At 35.8% G+C, this 22,371-nt stretch overlaps 1 protein-coding gene across 1 annotated transcript in view; it reads left to right on the forward strand.

Annotated features, from left to right (window-relative positions):
* The window catches only part of AQR (aquarius intron-binding spliceosomal factor), a 133,330-nt gene that overhangs the window by 61,969 nt on the left and 48,990 nt on the right, over positions 1 to 22,371 (forward strand). The window contains exons 17-22 of the mRNA XM_037834363.1: positions 1,473 to 1,651; positions 8,515 to 8,682; positions 10,166 to 10,335; positions 17,733 to 17,974; positions 19,604 to 19,750; positions 20,357 to 20,426. Coding sequence (XP_037690291.1) covers positions 1,473 to 1,651; positions 8,515 to 8,682; positions 10,166 to 10,335; positions 17,733 to 17,974; positions 19,604 to 19,750; positions 20,357 to 20,426 — 976 coding nt within the window. The remainder of the gene's footprint in view (positions 1 to 1,472; positions 1,652 to 8,514; positions 8,683 to 10,165; positions 10,336 to 17,732; positions 17,975 to 19,603; positions 19,751 to 20,356; positions 20,427 to 22,371) is intronic.

Here is a 22,371-nt window from a genome sequence, read left to right on the forward strand (position 1 = left end):
ATTCCTATTGGCCATCATTGAAAGCTGTTAAAATGATGAGATCTTAGAGAGGCCAGGCTTCTTTCTGCTCCATATTTCCTGAAGGTGAGAGAATAGCAGAGGCATTTTTACTCATTACATAGTTCTAATGATCATGTTTTCAGGCTGCTGAAACCACTGAAAGAGAGGATGTGCTTGTAGGAGGCAGAATTCTGTATAAACGGTGCTTCATATTAAAAATAGATTTTATCGGGGAAAAGGGTAGGAGGAAGTAGTTTCCTGGGGCTGGGAGAGGGGCAGAGATGGACTATAAATGGACATGAAAGATCTTTTTTAAAAAATACTTTTTAGTTTGAAAGACTTTCAAACGTAAGGTTACAAGATGGACTATAAATGGACATGAAAGATCTTTTTTAAAAAATACTTTTTAGTTTGAAAGACTTTCAAACATAAGGTTACAAGTTAGAAAAATGATACAAACCCCATACAGAGAATTCTAACATACCCCTGTCCCCCCAGATACGCAGATTCACCAATTTTAATATTTTGCCACATTTACTGTATCATTCTAGCTATCTAGCCATCATTCTTTCAATATATCTATCATCTGTCTATTTATTAATCCATATTCTGAACACTTGAGTGTAGGTTGTTTACATCATGTTCCTTGAATCCTTAATACTGCCAAGTACACTTTCAAGGAACAAGGATATTCACTTGTAACCACCTTAAATGCAGTTATTAACTTCAAGAAGTTTAACATTGATGTAAACCTCATAGATTATATTCCATTTTTTTTTCATATGTTCCACTATTGTCCTTTTGAGCCTTCTTCCTTGTTAGATCCTATCAGGATCATGTATTGCCTTTAATTGTCATTGTCTCTTTAGTTGCTTTATATTGTGGGAACATAAACACAACATAAACTTTCCCATCTCAAACACTCTCTAACATACTGTTCAATCTATTAATCACATTTGCAATATTGTGGTACCCTCACCACCTTCCATTACTAAATAACTTTCCCATCTGCCCAAACAGAAGGAAGAAGGAAAAAAAGAAAACACCTTTCCCAGTCTTTGCACGTTGACCTGTGCTATTGCTCTCGTTCAGGGTTCATCCATAGAGTTTAGGTAATAGCTCCAAGTAAAAACTTGGCGTCCTTTCTGCCCACGAGTCTTGTCTTGGGCATGTGGGTGTGGCCCTAGGAACTCCCCCATTTACACTGGTACAAATGTCCCCCTTTCCCTAGGTAACAGTTCCTCACAGTCTCAGGCATTGCAGTGTATATCTTACAACCAGGCAGCACTACATTTTGCTGTTTGTAACTACCACATATGCTACCTATATATTTGAACTTAGATTTAAAATAAAATTTTGGAAATAAGGGTTTCTAATGCTAGGCCTTAAATACTAGCTTAGTCTATATTTTTGCTTGCTAGCTTTACTAGTTATTTTTTGTTTGAATAATCATCCACTTCTTTGGTTTACAGGCTATCTGAGTATGGCGGTGTGGTGTTCGGTGGTTGGGCACGAATGGCTCAGCCCATTGTGGCTTTTACTGTAGTTGAGGTTGCTAAACCCAACATAGGTGAAAACTGGCCGACCCGAGTTCGTGCAGATGTTACCATCAATTTGAATGTCAGAGATCACATCAAAGATGAATGGGAAGGTAATTTTGTAATTACCTTTTGCCTTTTTATTTTTATCTTTTTTTTAATGCAATTTTATTGAGATATAATCACATAACATACAATCATTCAAAGTAAACAATCAGTTGTTCACAGCATCATCATATAGTTGTGCTTTTATCACCACAGTCGAACTTTGAACATTTTCATTACTCCAAAAAATAAAATGAAAATTAAAATAAAAAAGATTATCCACAACATCCCATTTCCCTCCTCCTCCCATTGTTCATTTACTTTTTTTTTTCCTCCCCCAAGAGTGAAGTTACATTTTGCCTTTTTAGTTTAAAGACTTTTACTCAGGGTATAAAAAAAGCACTTTTACTAAACACTATCCTTTTAAACTTTTACTAAATTTTATTCTTAAATTTTGATTTAAAGAATGGCAGTTATGTAATTATTACTAAAACTACCAAGGATCATACACAAATAAATACCTTACTCTTTAATAAAAAGCTTAAAATGGCATGCATGTCAAAGTGTTTTGAAAATTGTCATTTACAAAGCTGATAGAAAGTTTTAAATCTTAAATTTTATAAAATAATAATTATGAATTTTTAGGATCAATATAAAAAGAATAAAAACATTTGCGTTCACTAAAGAAAGAGGAAATAACATGTATAATGTGCAAACTCATAAAGAGCAAGTAAGGAGAATAGGTATTTTTCAGAAGATAAAAATAGCAAAGTAAAGAAAATAGAGATGCGTACAGTTTGGTGAGAATAATGAGGCAAAATCAAAATTAGGCAAGCCCCAAAGGAATTTTAGGAGGAACTAGTAAAACAACTCAGAAAGAAATAATAATAGTTTCTTTGCTTAAAGGATGGAAATCAAATAAAGAATCAGTAATATCGAAGGTTCTCAAGGAAAAACAAATTGCAGAGAAATTAAATGAGTTATTTTCCATATTCTTTACTAGGCAGGGAAGTTCTTGTTCACAATTAAATTTATTTAAAAACAGATATGTTCAAAGTTACTAAGTCAAATAAATAGTAATATAGATACACATGTGCCAAAAATGGCACATGAACTGATTTTTAATTGGCACTTTTATATTTTTCTACCAGCTGCCAGTGAGAGCTCTTGCTTGCTGCTCTGCTGTGAGAAACAGTAGCTAGTAGGCTTTATTTCCCTCTACCTTCTTGGCATACCAGAAGGAAAGGGATAGGCCCTTAATAGATCAGTTTTCAAAAGTTATTGCTCCTGATACAGCTGTTTATAGCCATAGGGAAAGATGATACATTTTTCAAGGAGTTCTGAAAGAATCCAACAGTGAAGCTGGCCAAATGTTTGACAAATGGCCACTGTAGTGGATATAGTTTGGTAGATTGCTATTGTGACTCCTGTGTTCTTCAAAAGAATTCCAATCTGGTGAATGATACATTTAGAATAATGTGTTCCTTTATTACTGAACCTCAACAAAGACATTAAGGAGCTGGAGAAGGTCTTACACTTATTACCCCTTGAAGTCTAAGGAGGTATTAAAACAAACACCATTTTCATGTAGGTAATAAATTGAGATAACTTTTAGCTACCCCTATAAGTAGTACTGTTTGTTAATAAAGCTAAAAATCAGAACGAAAGATGCTTTATAGATGATGGATGACAGGTCTCCATTGTTATGTTAAGGGGGTAAAAAGGTGTTTTATGGGAAAGCCTACCTCCCATGTAACTTTGGAGGTTGCTATCAGGACAGCAGACAGTCTCATTCCCCACCCCCACCACACACACACACACACACACACACACACACACACACACACACAAACACAAACACACTGTCCTGTAAGACATAGGACTCTGGTAGATTGGGCAAATTTTGATGGACAAGATAAGGAACAAGAAAGTAAAGTGGGACGAGTAATTCATATTATGGAGCATGGTAGGGAAAGAGGTGTTTCCTGAGAAGCCCAGTCAAAATGCAGCCCCCATATTGATTGCAGAAGGGGTAACCAGATAAATGGGGGACAAAAAATCAGAGAGGGGTTCTATAAACAGTACTGAATGTTGTCTCAAACAGTAGTTGTAGAGATTTCAGACTAAATACTATAAAATACTTTTCTTTTCAAGAAGATGTAAAGCCTAGGCCTTTCTGTTCTCCATTACCATTTAAAATTAAAGAAACAGAAATGAAACTGAAATGCTGGGTTCTCCTTTGGAGGGCACAGCTAGGATGGGTGCATGCTTATTATAATATATTTTAAATGTAGATCTAAGATGTCCAACAATAAAAAGATCTGTTTTAGGAGGGAACAGGCAGTCATTCCACAGTGATATCAAAGAGGTACTCTTAACATTGGTAGGGAATAAGTGACTTCTCAGGGCCACTTCTTTGACTAACATTCAGAAGTTATGCAAACAGTATAAATCAGATAGTAGGACTATTCCCCTTATTCTCACTGCTTCTTATGCTTCTTTCCGTAGAATCTGTTGGGAATACACAGTAAAATCAATATTTGATTCAAATTAAAGTTAGTATTTCTAGCTCTAGCCACAAGCAAACCTCCCTCCAAATTAAAAAATAAAACAAAACATAATGGCCTCAGAACTATTAGCCACACAGATTGCTGATTTAATTTAGTTTTGTATCTTACCAAGATTATTAACAAGCAGACCATTTAAATTTACATTTATATCATACTCTGGCTAACAAAAATGGATCAGAAAAGAAATGAAAATAAGTGGTATGACATTACATGCTATGAGGTCTAATTTTATTTTCCTTGTCTTCCAGTGTCTTTACTTTGATTCCATTATTTGGTTTAATGACTGAAAAACTGTGGACTTTGGCACAAGTTTTCTGTCTCTTGACATTTGCTTGTAAAAATTTTCAGTATTTGCCAACTGAAACTATATATATTCAGCCATCTTTCTTAGGATGGTATCTGAGAACATCACTTTTGTGCCTTGATAAATTATTCTTGAGTTGACCTCTTTTAGAGAAATACAATTAGGCTGTCATTGGAATGACACTGATGGATAATTTAAACTGATACTGGAAACCTGCTGAATATGATATATGGATTATATGCCAACCATATTTTTGGCTACTTGTTAAGAATGTTAAAAATAAGAATGATGATGAGCATCCAGTTTTGGAGCTGTAGCATTACTTAGCATGCATATTTACAAATGTATTCATGGCATAAAAGTTTCCAATTTTGATATAAAGAGAAATTTTCATTTTAACTATTGCTATCAAACAGCAAGTATTAAAGATTATAGGAGAGGGGATTCTGGGAAGATGGCAGCATAGAAGGAAGTGGAAGACTTAGTCTCCCCCAGAACAATCTATAAATGAACAAAAAACCAGTAAATAACCTGGAATAACAGCGGGGAGACAAACGTGACTGTACACTCAACATCTGCCAACATGAATTGGGAGGAATGCCTGAGATCACAGCATAAAATCTGTAAGTGAAACTGCAGACCCGCACTGAGAGCCGAGAACCTAGAGCCAAGAGCCCCTCCCTCACGGAAGCCATGCCGTGCACTTTCTCAGCCCAGCTCCAAGTGAGCTTTTAATAATAACTGCTCAATACAGACAGCGAATCCTCAACAAGCAGACAGAGGCTTTTGGTGACAACTGACCTTGGGAGAATCAGGGGACATACCTGTCTCAAGATAGGGAGCCCAGAGAATCGGGTGCTATCTCTGGCTGACGGGTGAACCTGGGAGTTTTTCTGTCCCTCTCTCTCTGTGGAGAAAACCTCAGCTGTTCTCAGCCCGCAAGACGTTGCAGTAAAGACAGCCTCAGACATTCTGCATTCTGAAACGAGCTGAGAGCCCTGCAGCACAGCCCAGCGGCCCAGGGCTTCCCTTGAGGGACGGCACGCACTGGTGATATAGCACGGCATTCCCTCGGTTGAGCTCCTGGAGGATCATGGCTGGGAGGGGGGACGTGCTCAGAGAACCCAGGGGCGCTACGCCAAGTCTGGTGGTTTGTGGAACAGCGAAAGAGAGGGTCTGGGGCTGAACTGAAATGAAAGCTTAGACTCTTGCGGCGGCCTTGAATCTCCTGGAACCTGGGAGATTTGAACAGTAGAACTGCCCTTCCTCCCTGGCCACCCGTACACACGCCCCACATTCAGAGCGGACGGCTCCAGCAACACACCCAAACTGAGTTCTCCAACTGAACCCACAAGAATCATTTCCCAACGCACCGCGGAAAAAAGGTTGAGAACTGACTTGAGGGATATAGGTGACTCACAGACCCCATCTGCTGGTTAGTTAGAGAAAGTGTACGTCACCAAACTGTGTCTCTGAAAAATTAGATCGATATCCTTTTTTTTGTTACACCTTGAAAGAACCCTATCAAGCAAAACAAATGCCAAGAGACCAAAAACAACAGAAAATCTTAATGCATATGATAAAACCAGACAATATGGAGAATCCAGCTCCAAACACACAAATCAGGATTTCAGAAGAAAAATTATACCTTGCACAATTAATCAAAGAACTACAATTGAAGAACAAAAACATGGCAAAGGATTTAAAGGACATCAAAGGGACCATGGCCCAGGATATAAGTGCCATAAAGAAGACCCTAGAAGAGCATAAAGAAGATATTGAAAGAGTAAATAAAAAAATAGAAGATCTTATGGAAATAAAAGAAACTGTTGGCCAAATTAAAAAGACTCTGGATATTCACAATAAAAGACTAGAGGAAGCTGAACAACATCTCAGTGTCCTAGAAATCCACAGAACAGAAAATGAAAGAACAAAAGAAAGAATGGAGAAAAAAATTGAAAAAATCGAAAAGGATCTCAGGGATACGATAGATAAAATAAAACATCCAAACTTAAGACTCATTGGTGTCCCAGAAGGGGAAGAGAAGGATAAAGGTCTAGAAAGAGTATTCAGAGAAATTGTTGGGGAAAACTTCCCAAACCTTCTACACAATATAAACACACAAAGCATAAATGCCTAGAGAACTCCAAATAGAATAAATCCAAATAAATCCACCCCAAGACATATTCTGATCAGACTGTCAAATACTGAAGACAAGGAGCAAGTTCTGAAAGCAGCAAGAGAAAAGCAATTCACCACATACAAAGGAAACAACATAAGACTAAGTAGTGACTACTCAGCGGCCACTATGGAGGCAAGAAGGCAGTGGCATGACATTTAAAATCCTGAGAGAGAAAAATTTCCAGCCAAGAATACTTTATCCGGCAAAACTCTCCTTCAAATTTGAGGAAGAGATTAAATTTTTCACAGACAAACAAATGCTGAGAGACTTTGCCAATAAAAGACTGCCCTACTTCAGATTCTAAAGGAAGCCCTACCAACAGAGAGACAAAGAAAGGAGAAAGAGATATAGAGAATTTTAACAGACATATATAGTACCTTACATCCCAAATCACCAGGACAGTCATTTTTCTCTAGTGATCACGGATCTTTCTCCAGAAGGGACCGTAAGCTGGGACATAAAACAAGCCTCAAGAAATTAAAAAAAAAAAAAAAAATTGAATATACTCAAAGACCATTCTCCAACCACAATGGAATACAAATAGAAGTCAATAATTTTTGAACTATAACTCCACTATTTACTTCCTACATGATAAAAAATACACAAACTCTAAGGACAAATCAGTGGTTTTGAACTCAATGTAAAATATGTAATTTTAGACAACTATATAAAGGTGGGGGAATGAAGGAGTAAAGGAACATAGTTTATGTGTCCTATTGAAGTGAAGGTGGTATCAAAGAAAAACAAGATTGATAGGGATTTAAGAGGTTAATTTTAAGCCCCATAGTAAACACAAAGAAATTATCAGAGAATATAACCATAGAGATGGAAAGTAGAGTTTGGGTTAAGAGAAATGGGGGAAGGGGCAATGGGGAGTTAAGAAAGGAGTGTAGGGTTGCTGTTTGAGGTGAAGGGAAATTTCTAGTAATGGATGGTGGGAAAGAGCATAACATCATTCTAAATGTGATTAATCGCACTAATGGAAGGCTAGGGAGGGGGCGGAATGGGAAGATTTAGGCTGTATATATGTTTCCACAACTGAAAAAAGAAAAAAAAAAAAAAAAAGACAGTCTAACTAGACTACAATTGAATGCTAAGGATGAACTTGTGTGGGATTGGAGGGTGGAGGACAGGTAGCTCGAAGGGAAACAGTTGAGACATAAGGAAAAGGAAATACAGAATGTAAGCTTTGTATCATTGTTGAATCTCTTATACTTCTTAGCTGCGCTTAATGGAATTACGTAAAAGAATGTTCTTGTTCATGGGAAGTACATACGTGAATTATAGTTTATGTTCAAGGATGTGTGCAGCTAACTCTCATATGTTCAGAAGACAGAGCAATAGATGATGGATGATAGGGAGGGAGGGAAAGAAATTGCAGTGTGACAGCATGTTAAAGTTGGTGGATTGAGCTATTGGGGGAGGGGGGTCAGGGTACGATGGAATTCTGTGTATGGGGCTAGTATTGTTTTTGCAACTATTCATGTAACTTTGAATTTATTTCAAAATTAAAAAAAAGACAATGAGAATAAATATCTGACGTGAAAATACTTCAAAAAAAAAAAAATAGATCGGAGTGATGAATGCACAACTCTGTGGTGGTACCCTGAACAGTTGATTGTACACCATGGATGATTGTATGGTATGTGAATATATCTCAATAAAAATGAATTTTAATAAAAGCTCCCAAAAATTAAAAAAAAAAAGAGTATAGGAGAACCCATAATTGTGTTACAATATGAATATAATCATACCTCTTGATATTTTTAATATTTTTTTATACTCTATTCCAAAAATACAAGGGTGAGAATTTGCTTACAAAGACTAAACAACAGTGAAATTCTTATCAGTGAAAATGTCTTTATGTTTTACTAGGTCTTCGTAAGCATGATGTGTGCTTTTTAATTACCGTGCGTCCCACAAAACCTTATGGCACTAAGTTTGACCGGAGACGACCTTTTATTGAGCAAGTTGGCCTGGTTTATGTCAGAGGCTGTGAAATCCAAGGCATGCTGGATGATAAAGGGCGTGTCATTGAAGATGGTATGATGATCTGTATTTTTCAAAGCTTGTGTATGTAGTACAGAATGATGAATTTCTTTTTTGATGTGTGTGTGTGCCTTGTTAGGTAATATTTTTTAGTTTTACATACTAAATCAACACAAAGGATAATGTGTGTGACATCTACCACCCAGTTTTAGAAATAGAAACTTCAGTGTTAGATATTGAAGTGGACAGGATCTTTTGAAGTCACTTCTACTCAGAACTTTCTCTTTATAATACTTTAGAATATTGCTTTTAAAAACGTCCTAAACACTTCTTATAATTGTTTGGGCTTTTTTTTGTTCAATAGTATGTTTATGTAATTTTTCCTTTTTACCTTTAACTGATTTTATTCATTGTAGCAGTGGTTCTTAATTGGGAAGACTGATAACCCCGCATTTAGAAATGTCTGGTGGTATTTAGGTTGTTAAATGACTGGGAGTAGAGTAGAGGGGGTGAGCTGTTGGCATTTCGTGAATGAGGACCAAGGATGCTAAACATCCTGTACTACAAAGAGCAGCCTTGTAGAAGAAACTATCCTGCCTAAGATGCCAGCATTGACCCGTTTAGAAACCCTGCCTTAGAGGATTAATCATCTGTTTGCTTTCCTGTGCTTATCACTAAATGTCCCTTTGAAATTCGTTCTTATGTTGTCCTGGCTTCTTTTTTTAATACTTACTATCAGATTATAACTGCATCCATATCCAGTGATTTTACAATTCAGTTGCTCAACTTCTCTCAAAAGTTTAATCAGCTTCTACCACCTATGTTGAAATCATACCATTGCTAAACTGCTAACGATTAACGAACTCTTATCACAAAAAGAAAATAGGAGAGGGAAATGGTGGATAGATGGAAAGACACATAATGGGACCAGAGTTGGACATGAAGTAAAAAGAAAGGAGAGAAGGTAAAGCAGCAATAAAAACCTTCTGGGACTTTCAGCCTTTAGTATCAGGTATTTCTGTGTATGTGAAATTTCATTTTATGCTAGTGATATTAGTGGAAAGATGAGAAGAGTGGTGAACCTCTATCAAATTAACAAGCAGGAAAGCTATGCCTTAAACCCTAAAATCCATATATTCATTTATCAGGAAATGTCTATTGTGTATTTACCATGTGTAAGGCAGTAGGAGGAACTATGAGTGGCTGACAACAGTATGGATAAACTGACTTCTAAGAGTTCCTGTTTTAGTTGAAGGCATATGTAAATACTTAAAATTCATGGTAGTGCATCATAAACATTACATGACTGTTATGCTGTGCTGTTATGGAAGCAATAGTAAGAATTCGGAGAAAAGAGAAAATACTTTCAGCTTCCTGGAATTTAAAATGGATGAGGAAAGGCATTCCAGTCAGTGGGGAGTTGACTAGAGTTAAGTCAGGACAGTTTATTCATAATTTCTAGAAAAGAAATGCTGTTAATTTTCTTTGATATTTGAAAAGTATGTCTTATTTCCTAACACTTTTTCAAAATGTCCAGGACCTGAACCTAGACCCAATCTTAGAGGAGAGTCAAGGACATTTAGAGTGTTTTTGGATCCAAACCAGTATCAGCAAGATATGACCAATACTATACAAAATGGAGCAGAAGATGTGTATGAAACTTTCAATATAATAATGAGGAGAAAACCAAAGGAAAATAACTTTAAGGTAATCTTTGGTTATCTAACTAAAAGTGCTTTGTTGTAATTTGAGTAACTTTTCAGCCTAAACACACAGATGTTAGATAAGAGAAACATTCGTTGAGAAAATAATCATAACTGTTTATTTGATTCTAACCATTCCTCATAAATTCTTAACATATAGATTACATGTAAAAACTTAAGGAAATTCATTTGTTAAATTCATTTGTCTCTTGAGTTTAAAGACTTAAAATATAAATTAATCTGGGTATTATTCTAAAGGTCAGCCTCCTTCCTTTCTTTTTGTGTAATAGATACTCAGTTTATATTACAGTATGAGATGAAGAAAATTGCTTGCTTACTTGCTTACTGGGTTTTTTTTTTTTTTTTAAATAAAAAAATAGGTATGCTTCGAAATCACTTTAAGAATTAAGATGTGGAACTTCTGGGCCTCTGAATTATCCTACATTCTTGTTATTTACACTTTAGTCAAAACTGAGGAAATGATTGGTTTGGGAGCTAAAGATTTTTAATTGTATAATAAATTTGTGGGGAAGAGGAGTTTTTTTAGTAAAAAAGTTTTTTTTTTTAATTATTGTTTGACCCTTAACTACAAAACTTAAACATTGAGCAATTCTTACATTTGATAACATCTAGCTTTTGCACAAGAGTGCCTTTCTTTCCTCTCTACCCAACAGCACAGTACTTCTTATACATTCTTGAAACTTTATTACCTCTTTACCCACTACTGTGATTAAAAAAAGAAAAGTTTACAAAGAAACCCTGTTCCAATCCAAGTAGTGAAAATTGTGTTCTGTAATGAATGTCCATTATACACGATTTGGTTTTAAAGAACTCATTAGAGGGGAAATGCCTATTTTGTGGTTCTAATGATAGTTTTAGAGCTAGTATCACTATTTGTTTTGGTTTGCTAAAGCTGCCGGAATGCAATATACCAGAAATGGACTGGCTTTTACAGTGAGGATTTATTAGCTTACAAATTTACAGTTCTAAGGCCATGAAAATGTCCAGATTAAGGCATCAACAGGACAATACCTTTTCTGAAGAAAGGCCACTAGCATCTGGGACACCTCTGTCATGTGGGAATGCACATGGCCGGCATCTGCCAGTCTGTCTCTCCTGGGTTTCTTTTCCTCCTTGGGACTTTTCTCTCCAAACTTCTCTGGGTGTTTCTCTCTGAGTTCTCTGGACTTTTTCTTTTATCCTCTTTTAAAGGACTCCAGTAAAAGGATTAGGAGCCACCTTGAATGGGGGTTTGTAACATCTCAAATGACATAACCTTACCGAAAGGTCCCACCCACAATGGGTCTGTAACCACAGATATGGATTGAAAGAAAGAGCATGGCCTTTTCTAGGGTAATTAACAGCTTTAAACCGGCACACTACTAGTGATTGTATTTCGACTCTACAACACAGAAGTTTTCTATGCCTGCCATCCTTTCCATACTTACCAGTAACTAAATGAGTCTCTAGGAAAAAATATGTTGTGTTTCTTCTGCAGTTACCTACATTTTCAACTTATCCACACACTCCCTCCATATTGGTTGCAATTACCCATGGCATTTTAAAATAGAGTTGTAGTTCTGTTGTCATGTTCTTCAATCTAGAGTTGCACCAAATAAATACTAAATAGTAAAGATAAAACAAAGAAGAAAGAAAATGAAATAAAAGAGCTTTAATGTGGAAAAAAAGGTTTTAATACATACTAAATTGACTAAATGAGTACACCATAGTTCCTGCCTGGTTTAACTTTTACACAGCCCTTGAATTCTGAATTATTTGTCTTGTTGGGAAGCAAGAAAGGTAGATAGGATTATATTTGTAGTACACAAAGTATACTTCAAAAAATTCCTCTTTTCTAGGCACAAAGAGTTGTAATGCTCACTTCATTATAGATTTGGTAATCTGTATTGTAGGTAAGGAATTGTGTGCAAAATTGGGGGAATAAGCAACTGCTTCCTGCCTTCAAGGAGTTTATAATTTAATGGAGGAGCCACATTTCCAGAAACAGCTGTGCAGAATACATAGCACACTACAGAAAAAGCTATAATTGAACACTTAATTTTGACTAACAATTGACCAAAAATTTGATAACTAATTTTGACTAACAATTGACCAACAATTTCCTCCTCATTTAAAGACTCTAATGCTTCTAACCTTTTGAAAATTAGATATTATAGTGTATTAGAATTCTTCCTTATAATGAGTTCCAAATAAGTACTCTGGAGCTTTCTGCCCTAAGTAAAATGTCTACATTTTAATTCACGAACCTTGACATTTATTTTGTTCTTTAAAGGCCCTTTTTAGCGACTTAGAGGTAAATGAGCAGTAATAAAATACTAATATTTATTCATAATAAAATAATTGCATCTATAGTAAAATAAAAGTGTAGCTTTAAAATATTCTGTTTGTTTGAACTTTTTTGCTATAAGAAACTTTTCTTACCTAATACTCTATAACAGTGTAATAAATTAAACTGTGTTATATAGAGCAAATTATTTTAACCTTTCTGAATCTCTACCTTTTTTGCTTCTCAAATAACACTAAAGATATTTATTGCTGTAAAGCAAATAAACAGTGGTCTAATAGTTACAGTACAAGGTAGAACTCATTTAGAGCTCTCAAAATAGAAACGGCCCTTAAGATCTAGGTTAAATATTACATTGTTCCTTTGTATGTAAAATATAGCAGTTGAACTACATGATCTCTAAGAGTCTTATTTAATCTTTTTGGACTTTTGACTGTTTCTTCAAATCAGAGATACTGAGAATTTTATTTCTTCAGAATTTTAAGTAAACTGAAAATAAGACTTTATACCTTTAGGTACTATTTGTCTGTTTGTTCATATCTAGATTGACTCTGTTCTTTTGATGCCAGTTCTGCTTTCTCCAGTATTCTCTTAAAAATAAATGTGACCATTTAATATGGTAGTATTTTTTTTTATTAAAAGCAGTTTTTACATTAATGGTGCATCTGACATTTGATGGGATCTTATTAAAGTCAAGAAACCACTCAAAAGTCAAATACTTAGGCATTTAATACTCAGTTAAAAACATGTCCAAAGCTATGCTCTTGGCTTCTCTGCTCTCAACTAGATTGTTCCCCATTTGTGTCTTCTACTCCACATCCAATGCATCAATAAATCTGATTAGCTCACTACCTCCAGTGATACTGTGCTGAAAGCACTGTCATCTCACATCCTTGCTACCATGCTTTCCTATCCTTCCCCTTATACTATTCTCCACATAGTGACTCAAATGATCCTTTTAAAACATAAATTATGCCTGTGTTGGAGATTTAAATCATGTCTCCCACAAAAGGCATGTTTGGGTCTGTGCTGGTTTGTATATATTATGTCCCCCAGAAAAAGCCATATTCTTTGATGCAGTCTTGTGGGGACAGATGTATTAGTATTGATTAGGTTGGAACCTGTTAGTTCAGTGTTTCCATGGAGATGTGACTCAGTCAACTCTGGGCGAGACTTTTCATTGGATTATTTCTATGGAGATATTGCCCCACCCTTTGAGGGTGGGTCTTTATTGGATCACTAGAGTACTTTATTTTTTTTTTTTTTTTATTTAGAACCAACGTATTTTTAATAAGTTTATTTTGACAGGAATATAATAGGCTATCATTATGATTCTGGAGAATACATTGATCATCAAATGAAATGCTGGAATGTGGAATGCATTAGCTCAGGTATCCTATTTCAGGTGCTTGAATTTTGATAATCATAATATATTAAGTTAAGTGCCTTGTAATTGTCAATGTCTGATCCACAAATACGACATATGAAAAATGCATTATAAACAGATTACAGGATGAAATCTCAATAAACTAGAGGCTTCTATCTACTGGAAAAGAATCCAACAAGACAGAAGCCTAAGGGAAGGGGGATTAAAAATTTTGTCTAAATTCTGGAACAACATGACTGTGATGGGAAGCAAAGGATTCAGTTTAGAGGGGACCATGTCCACAGATGCCATCGTGAAGGCCAGGACATTAAAACACTGTCCTATGTAGTCAAAGCCCATAGTAAGTGCTATTGGTGTGTCGGAGTTGTGGCTACAAGGACTGCAGTTCTTTCCATATCATGTGCAAGAAAGAAGACTTTGACTTTTGGTTGCAGTAATGATTAGCAGAATCCAGACTTTGCTTCTGATCAAAAAGATCCAGCCCATTTTTAATGTGACACACATAGACCCAGATGCAGAGCAACTAAAAGTGACATTTTGAAGAGCAATTGCAGCTAAGAGAGGACAAAATGCCCCAAGAGCAACACATTTGGAGAATGCCATTTTGAAACACAACCTAGGAGCAAGCAGATGTCAGCCACGTGCCTTCCTAGCTAACAGGTTTTCCAGATGCCAATGACCTTTCTCCAGTGAAGGAACCCTTTGTTGATGCCTTACCTTGGACACTTTATGGCCTTAAGACTGTAACTTTGTAACGAAATAAACCCCCTTTATAAAAGCCAATCCATTTCTGGTGTTTTGCAAAAGGGCAGCATTAACAAACTGGAACAGGGTCCCAATCTCTTGTCCTGTGTGTGTGAATCCATTTGTAAGTAGGATCATTGAAGATGTCATTAGTTAAGGTGTGCCCAAACTGAATGAGGATGGGCCTTAATCCAGTATGACTGAAATCCTTATAAGCAAAGGAAATTGAACATGGGAGAGAAAGCCATGTGGAGATCAAGAAGTATAACTCAACAGAACCTGGAAGACAAAGGAAAGGATGTTGCCACATGTTTAAAAAAAATGTCTAGCAATCCCGAGGATCACTGGCAACCAGCCCCAGAATGCCGGTCTTCGAGAACAAAACTTTCTGCTGTTGTATTGCCTTGCTGACACCTCCATTTTGGACTTCTTATAACCTCAAAACGGTGAACCAAAAAATTTCCATTGTTTAAGCCAATCCATTGTATGGTATTTGTTTTAGCAGCTGGGAAACTAAGACATGTTGGTACCCCTGCTCAAAACTCTTTAATAGTTTCCCATCCATTAGAAAGTTCTTACCATTATCCAAGAGGCCTTGTATTATTTGTTCTTTGGTTACCTCTCCAACATCATTTTCTATGTTCTTCAAAAAAGTTCAAGCCTTTACACGTGACGTTCTTCTACCTTAATATTCTTCCCCCAGGTGTTTATGTGGTTTGCTCCCTCACTTTACATGGGTAACTGTTTAAATGTCACCTCTTCTGAGAAGCCTTCCCTGGCAACCTTATCTAATGTAGCATCCACCACTTCATACCATTATCTATCCTATTATATTTTTTTTTTCACTCATAGCTCTTATCACACCTGACTATTAAATATTTGTTAGTTATCTGGCTTTCCCATTAGAATTTAAGACTCTGAGGGTAGGGTCTTTGTTTTGTCTCTCACTGTATCCCTAGCACTTAGAACTGTGCATGGTACATAGTTTGTGCTTAATAAATATTTACTGAGTAAATGAGGAAAGGAGAAGTCTTAAGAGTTTTCAAGTTTTACAGTACCTAGGATAGTTTTATGTTTGATCTGTTCTCAGTAAATGTTGGATTTCAGTCATTTCACTAAAAAATTTTTTTTAAGTTCCTTATGTTCTTTATTTGACCATTTTATTGAGAGCCTGCTGTTCTTTATTTGACCATTTTATTGAGAGCCTACTGTGTATCTGGTATTATGATAAAATACATGGAACTTATAAAGATGAGTAAGATATAGTTTCTATATTTAGGAAGCATAGATGACTAATAAGAGGTTAGAAATATAAACAAATAACTACCATGGAAGGTTAGGATGTGCCAAAAACCATTTGATGCAGATAAAAGTGGCATTGCAGTTCAAAGGAGGCATTCAGGTTCTGATCCCAAGAAAGGGGAATAATTAACTCCTTTATGCTTTGGAAAAGAAGAATGCATGTTTCATTATGTATCTGGTCAGTGTCCCTTATTTCTTTCCTTGTGTCTTTTTCAGATTGTGCAGCCTGTCCTAATGTGGATCCTTTATTACTTGCCTGGACAGCTGTAATTAGCCTCCTCTGTCATCACCCTTAGTCTCCTCATAGTCATTTACCTGTTTTTCATAGATTTCTTTCATCCTGCATGTAACACTGATCATTTCACTCTGCCTCTTAAAAAACTTACGTGGCTTTCCATTAATGATGAAATGAATCAAAACTCCTTCACGAATCCTTTACTTGAATAAAATTTAAATGCCACTTCCTCATGAAGCCTTTCCTAATCCCAAAACTTCTCTCCTGCATCCATCTCCTCTCACCTACTGTGATTGTGTTCCCATTGTATTTTGTAATATTCCTTACTATTTGTCACATTCTGCTGCTTTGTATTGTAGTTAAGGACATATTTTAACTCTCTACTAGAATTGTAATTTCCCCAGAGGGTAGAGCCCTCATTTTGTTCACCATGTTATGTGAACATACTCATTTACCTCTCCATCCATTCACCTATCCCACATTTAAACTGTTCTAGATCCCTGCACTTTTGGAAATTATATGGGGATTAGACAGATAATATACAAGTAACCAATACATAAACAAGAGAATTTCAGATAGTAATAAGTACAAGAAATAAAAACCAGGCAATGTGATTAAGAGTGGGATTAAAAATATATACCTTTTAAGTTTTATATTTAAAAGTTTATTTTTTAAAGTTGGATTGTTAGTACTTATGATATAAAAATAGTTAGTTGATTAATTATAATGACCTAGCCTCCCGATTTCCATATGTAGCCTAGATCACTTTGCTGAAGTCCTAAGAATTTGCCTTGACTTTTGGTAATGACTTTTGATAGTATATGTATTAACTACTCTAATAACATTTTATTCTGTTGATTCTTTCATTCTGAAATTTCCTTCATTTTTATCATTTTGTCCACTTTACTTTTTATTTACTATTTCTAACAATGCTAGTTTAACTATTTCTAAATTGAGGTATGTTTCACAACTGCAGCATACATTAATGTGCTTGTGGTTGTATGTAATCTTAGCATTGAGTAATCATAGGATATAAAGTGGGGAAACTCTAAGAGTTTCTAAGAGGAAGCATTTTCTTTAAGGATTGGTTATATGTTGTTTTCTTACTAACCATCATGTAAACCAAAGTCAGATTTTCATCCTACCCGATAGGAATCAATTGGTTAACTCATTTATGGCATTCTGTCTAAATGGACTCCTAGTGGATAAACTGTTCTTGCCAAGTTTGGTCTTTTGTTTAACTCAGTGTATGGTATCAGCTGAAAATATAGTTGTTGATTCAGTCCAGCCAAGCACCTGTCAGCAGAAAATAGCTTCCTGCCCTGAAACACTCTGGAATGCTGGATTAGTGCTGCCAGCTCTGCATTCCATAGAAGTGCAAATGTTTGAGAGGTCTTGTTGACCCAGTTCTTTTCTTTTGACTGACAGGCTGTGCTGGAGACTATTCGGAACCTGATGAATACAGATTGTGTGGTACCTGACTGGCTGCATGACATCATTTTAGGTTATGGGGATCCGAGCAGTGCACATTATTCAAAAATGCCCAATCAGATTGCCACACTTGATTTTAATGATACGTTTCTCTCCATTGAGCATTTAAAAGCCAGCTTTCCTGGTCATGATGTTAAAGTAACTGTGGATGACTCAGCTCTACAGATACCCCCTTTCAGGTAAAGTCAGAACTGGATATATTCATTTTAAGCATTAGACCATCAGGACTGTTAGTTAAAGTAAGTTTTGAGTATTGTATCTGGATTTTGTTTTGGTAATCCCTACTCTCAACATACAATAACTGGGATAAATGTATATTATTCAAATCTATTTATTTCTAATTCTTAGCGCAAAAGCTATTTTAAGACCACAATAAAAGTAGCATCATGTCTTATAAGATGTCAGCAAATGCTTATTGCCTGAAGAGTGCTGTATATTTGTAGCTTTTGGCTGAAGAAATATGTCTTTGCATCTTATGAGGTCACCCCTCCTTTTTGCATGGTGTATTTCCTCACACACATGACGATTTGATGTTGAACTTGTTTGTTTCTAGAAAAATTCGCTTTTTTAAAATCTTGCTTTCACAAATTTTAAATATTCACAATATAGTTATGTTTAACGTTAAATGATCTTTGGTTTTAAAATTTGAGTAGAAATAGATGATACTTGCAGTGATTGGTTGCTGTTCCCTGAATTCCTTCATATGGATTAGTAACAAAGCACTCAGTACACCTGTGGGCTTAACTTTCTTAGTTTGAAATTGAAACACACAGCTCTCAACTGGCTGTTAAATATAAATATAATAATTCTACATATTAAAAAATAAATCCTTTGTATCACCCACACCTAGTCATCCTTCAACTTCCCCTAATCTTATTAATGGCAAAAACCATTCTTGTAGTTACCCCATCTTGAAATAGCATTATTTTTTAATTTTTTTATTTCCATAACTCCAGCCATGTCTCGTAGATTCTGTCTTAAGATAGAATGTTATTCCTGACTGCTACTTCTCTAGGCTCATAACACCTTTAGCATTTATGATGATGGTGTCTTTCTTGCCTCTTACCTCTTTAGTCAAACCCATTACAGGTCTACTGCTAGAGCCATTCTACTCCTTAGTCAAAAAGCTGATTGTTCCTATTGTTTACCAAAATAAGGGTTGATCTCTTAGCCCCTTTGATTCTTAGCATCTTTTTGCATTGCCTATCTTTTAGAATGTGAAGAAAGACTGGATGATCTCTTAAAAAGTGGTTTTAGGTAGGTCATTGACTTCCCTCAGGTATATATAGATAGTCACCTCCTAAGTATCCCTGTCCCCAGACTAATAACCTCTGTCTAAAAACTTAATATTTCAGTTTTTCTCTATTATACCCTACACTACAATAAAACTGTGCTACTTGTACTTGAGTATCTGCTGTTGCTTCTTTCTTCCTGGAATGTCTTCTGTTCCCCTCTTTGTATGTCTAAATTCTTATCGACTCATCTTACACACTACCTCTCCAATGAAGCCTTTTCTGATCAAATGAGGGACAGTGTATAAAGCACTTTACAATGCATGTGACATAAGTATTTAAATGTTTTTTCTTTGTTTCTTTAGATGACCTTTTCTAATGTGAACACTCTTGACACTATTCATAATTTTTTAATGCTTGTAAATCTCCTTTTTTCAGAGTTTATGCACTGATAGTGGGTTCCTTTAGGCAAAAAATGTTTCTTACTCATCCGATTATTTTCCATACATTGTCTTGCAAATAGGTGCTCAGTAAATCGTTAGTTATAAAAAATGAACACAGATTTTGGTCTTATAGGATAACCTTCCCAGTAAGAAGTGGGAAAGGGAAGAAAAGGAAAGATGCAGATGGGGAAGACGAAGACATTGAAGAGGCAAAAACATTAATTGTTGAACCTCATGTTATTCCTAATAGAGGTCCTTATCCTTACAACCAACCCAAACGGTAACTTTACTACCTATGCTAATTGTAATAATGAATAATATATTTTTTGTAATTTTTAAAAATTATCTGATTCTTTGTAAACCCCAGGAAGCTCTTGTTTCTGAACCCTGTTTCTTCTTTTTATTCTCTCAGTCAGTTGAATATTTTAGATATTTCTGGCCATTCTGTAGTTATAATATTTAAAAAAGAAACATTTTTAGGTATTATGAGGGAAAAAAAATAGAGGGCTACCTTAATTTGAGCACAGGGTTTCTTACTTCAAGACCCTGTGTTACATTTAGCAGCAGCCCTCGTACATGTGTGCCATAACTAATAAAGTATCATTATATTTTGTATTACAGTGAGAACTAGAGATTTGATACTTCAGATGAGATCTGAGATGGATTGAGAGTATTGAGAAATAACTAATCTTTCTGGTGGATTCATTCTATTTCACTTGGCCTATGGGGCAGTGGGGGGTCTAAGGGGATCATTCAGAAGAGATTGAGAAAACAGGGAGAAATTTAGAGAGATGCTTAGACCTTTGATCATTGTTATCTCAATTTTTACTAAATGTCTTCTATTTGTATTTTTAATCAACTTTTTTATCTACTCTTTTATTTATAGTAATACAATTCAGTTCACTCATACCCAGATAGAGGCCATTCGTGCTGGAATGCAGCCTGGGCTGACCATGGTAAGAGAATTATTGTTACATATGTTCTTACATGGATTAAGATTAGAAGTAAGCATTTTTAGTTACATTCTATTTGAAACACAAAAACCCAACCATATTTTAAGTGTTTTTTAGTAATTGTGGTATTTTAGGCTTATGGAAATCTTCCTGCTTATTTCAGTATTCGTAAGTTTTATTGGAACACAGCCATTCCCATTTGTTTATGTATGTCTATGGCTGCTTTTGTGCTGTATCAGCATAATTAAGTATTTGTAAACAGTTTATATGGCCCTCAAAGCCTAAAATATTTACCATCTGGCCCTTTAAAGAAAAAGTCTGACTCTTGATTTAGAAGTGTTATCATAATATTTAATTTCCAAGCGTTTGAAGATTTTCTTATTACCTCCTGTTCAGATTTGCTAAAGCTGCCGTTATGCAAAATACTAGAAATGGATTGGCTTTTATAAGGGGGTTTATTAGGTTACAGATCTACAGTTCTAAGGCCATAAAAGTGTCCAAATAAAGCATCAGCAAGAGGATACCTTCACTGAAGAAAGGCCTTTGGTGTCTGGAACACCTCTGTCAGCTGGGAAGGCACATGGCTGGCATCTGCTGATCCTTTGCCCTCAGGTTCTGGTTTTAAAATGGCTTTCTCCAAAATGTCTTGGGCTTCTGTCTCTCTTAGCTTCTCTCTGCTTGGTTCTCCTGGGGAGTTTCTCTCTAAACATCTGGGAGTCCTCTCAGCTTCTCCGGGGGAAACTCTAGACTTCATCTCTTAGCTTAGCATCTCCAAACGTTCTTCTGTCTGCATCTCTGAGTGTCTCCAAGAGTCTGTGTCTTGTCAGCTCTTAACGTCTCTCCAAAATGTTTCTCTCAGCTTCTCAGAGCTCCTTCTATTTGTGAGCTCTCTTAAAGAACTCCAGTGATCTAATTAAGACCCACCCTGAATGGATGGGGTCATACCTCCATGGAAATAATCTAATCAAAAGGGCTCACCCACAGTTGGGTGGATCCCATCTCCATGGAAACAACCTAATCAAAGGTCTCAACCACAATAAATCCCCATCCACAAGACTGGATTAAAAGAACATGGCCTTTCTAGGGGCCCATAAGTTTCAAACCGGCACACCTCCTCTTACCAATTTCTAATCTTAATCCATTGTTGTCAGAGAACATACTTTGTATGATTTCCATTTTATGTGTTTTCTTTTTAAAATTTGTTCAGGTGTGTTATATGACCCAGGTTATGATCTTTCTTGGTGAATGTCTCATGTGCCCTTGAAAAGAAATGTATTGTGCTGTTTTTTGGTAGAGTGTTCTATAAATATCAATTAGATCCATTTGGTTGATGATATTGTTCATTTCTCCTCTTTCATTGCTGATCTTCTGTCTTCTATTTCTGTTGATTACTAAGAGAGGGATATTGACATCTCCAAATATAATTGTGAATTTGTTTCTTTTTTCAGTTCTGTTTTTGCTTCATGTATTTTTTTTTTTTTTTTTTTTTTTTTTTTTTTTAATCATCATTTTATTGAGATATATTCACATACCACGCAGTCATACAAAACAAATTGTACTTTCGATTGTTTACAGTACCATTACATAGTTGTACATTCATCACCTAAATCAATCCCTGACACCTTCATTAGCACACACACAAAAATAAGAAGAATAATAATTAGAGTGAAAAAGAGCAATTGAAGTAAAAAAGAACACTGGGTACCTTTGTCTGTTTGTTTGCTTCCCCTACTTTTCTACACATCCATCCATAAACTAGACAAAGTGGAGTTTGGTCCTTATGGCATTCCCAATCCCACTGTCACCCCTCATAAGCTACATTTTTATACAACTGTCTTCGAGATTCATGGGTTCTGGGTTGTAGTTTAATAGTTTCAGGTATCCACCACCAGCTACCCCAATTCTTAGAACCTAAAAAAGGTTGTCTAAAGTGTGCGTAAGAGTGCCC

This window comes from Choloepus didactylus, chromosome 4 (genome assembly GCF_015220235.1).
Source record: "Choloepus didactylus isolate mChoDid1 chromosome 4, mChoDid1.pri, whole genome shotgun sequence".
NCBI lineage: Eukaryota > Metazoa > Chordata > Mammalia > Pilosa > Megalonychidae > Choloepus > Choloepus didactylus.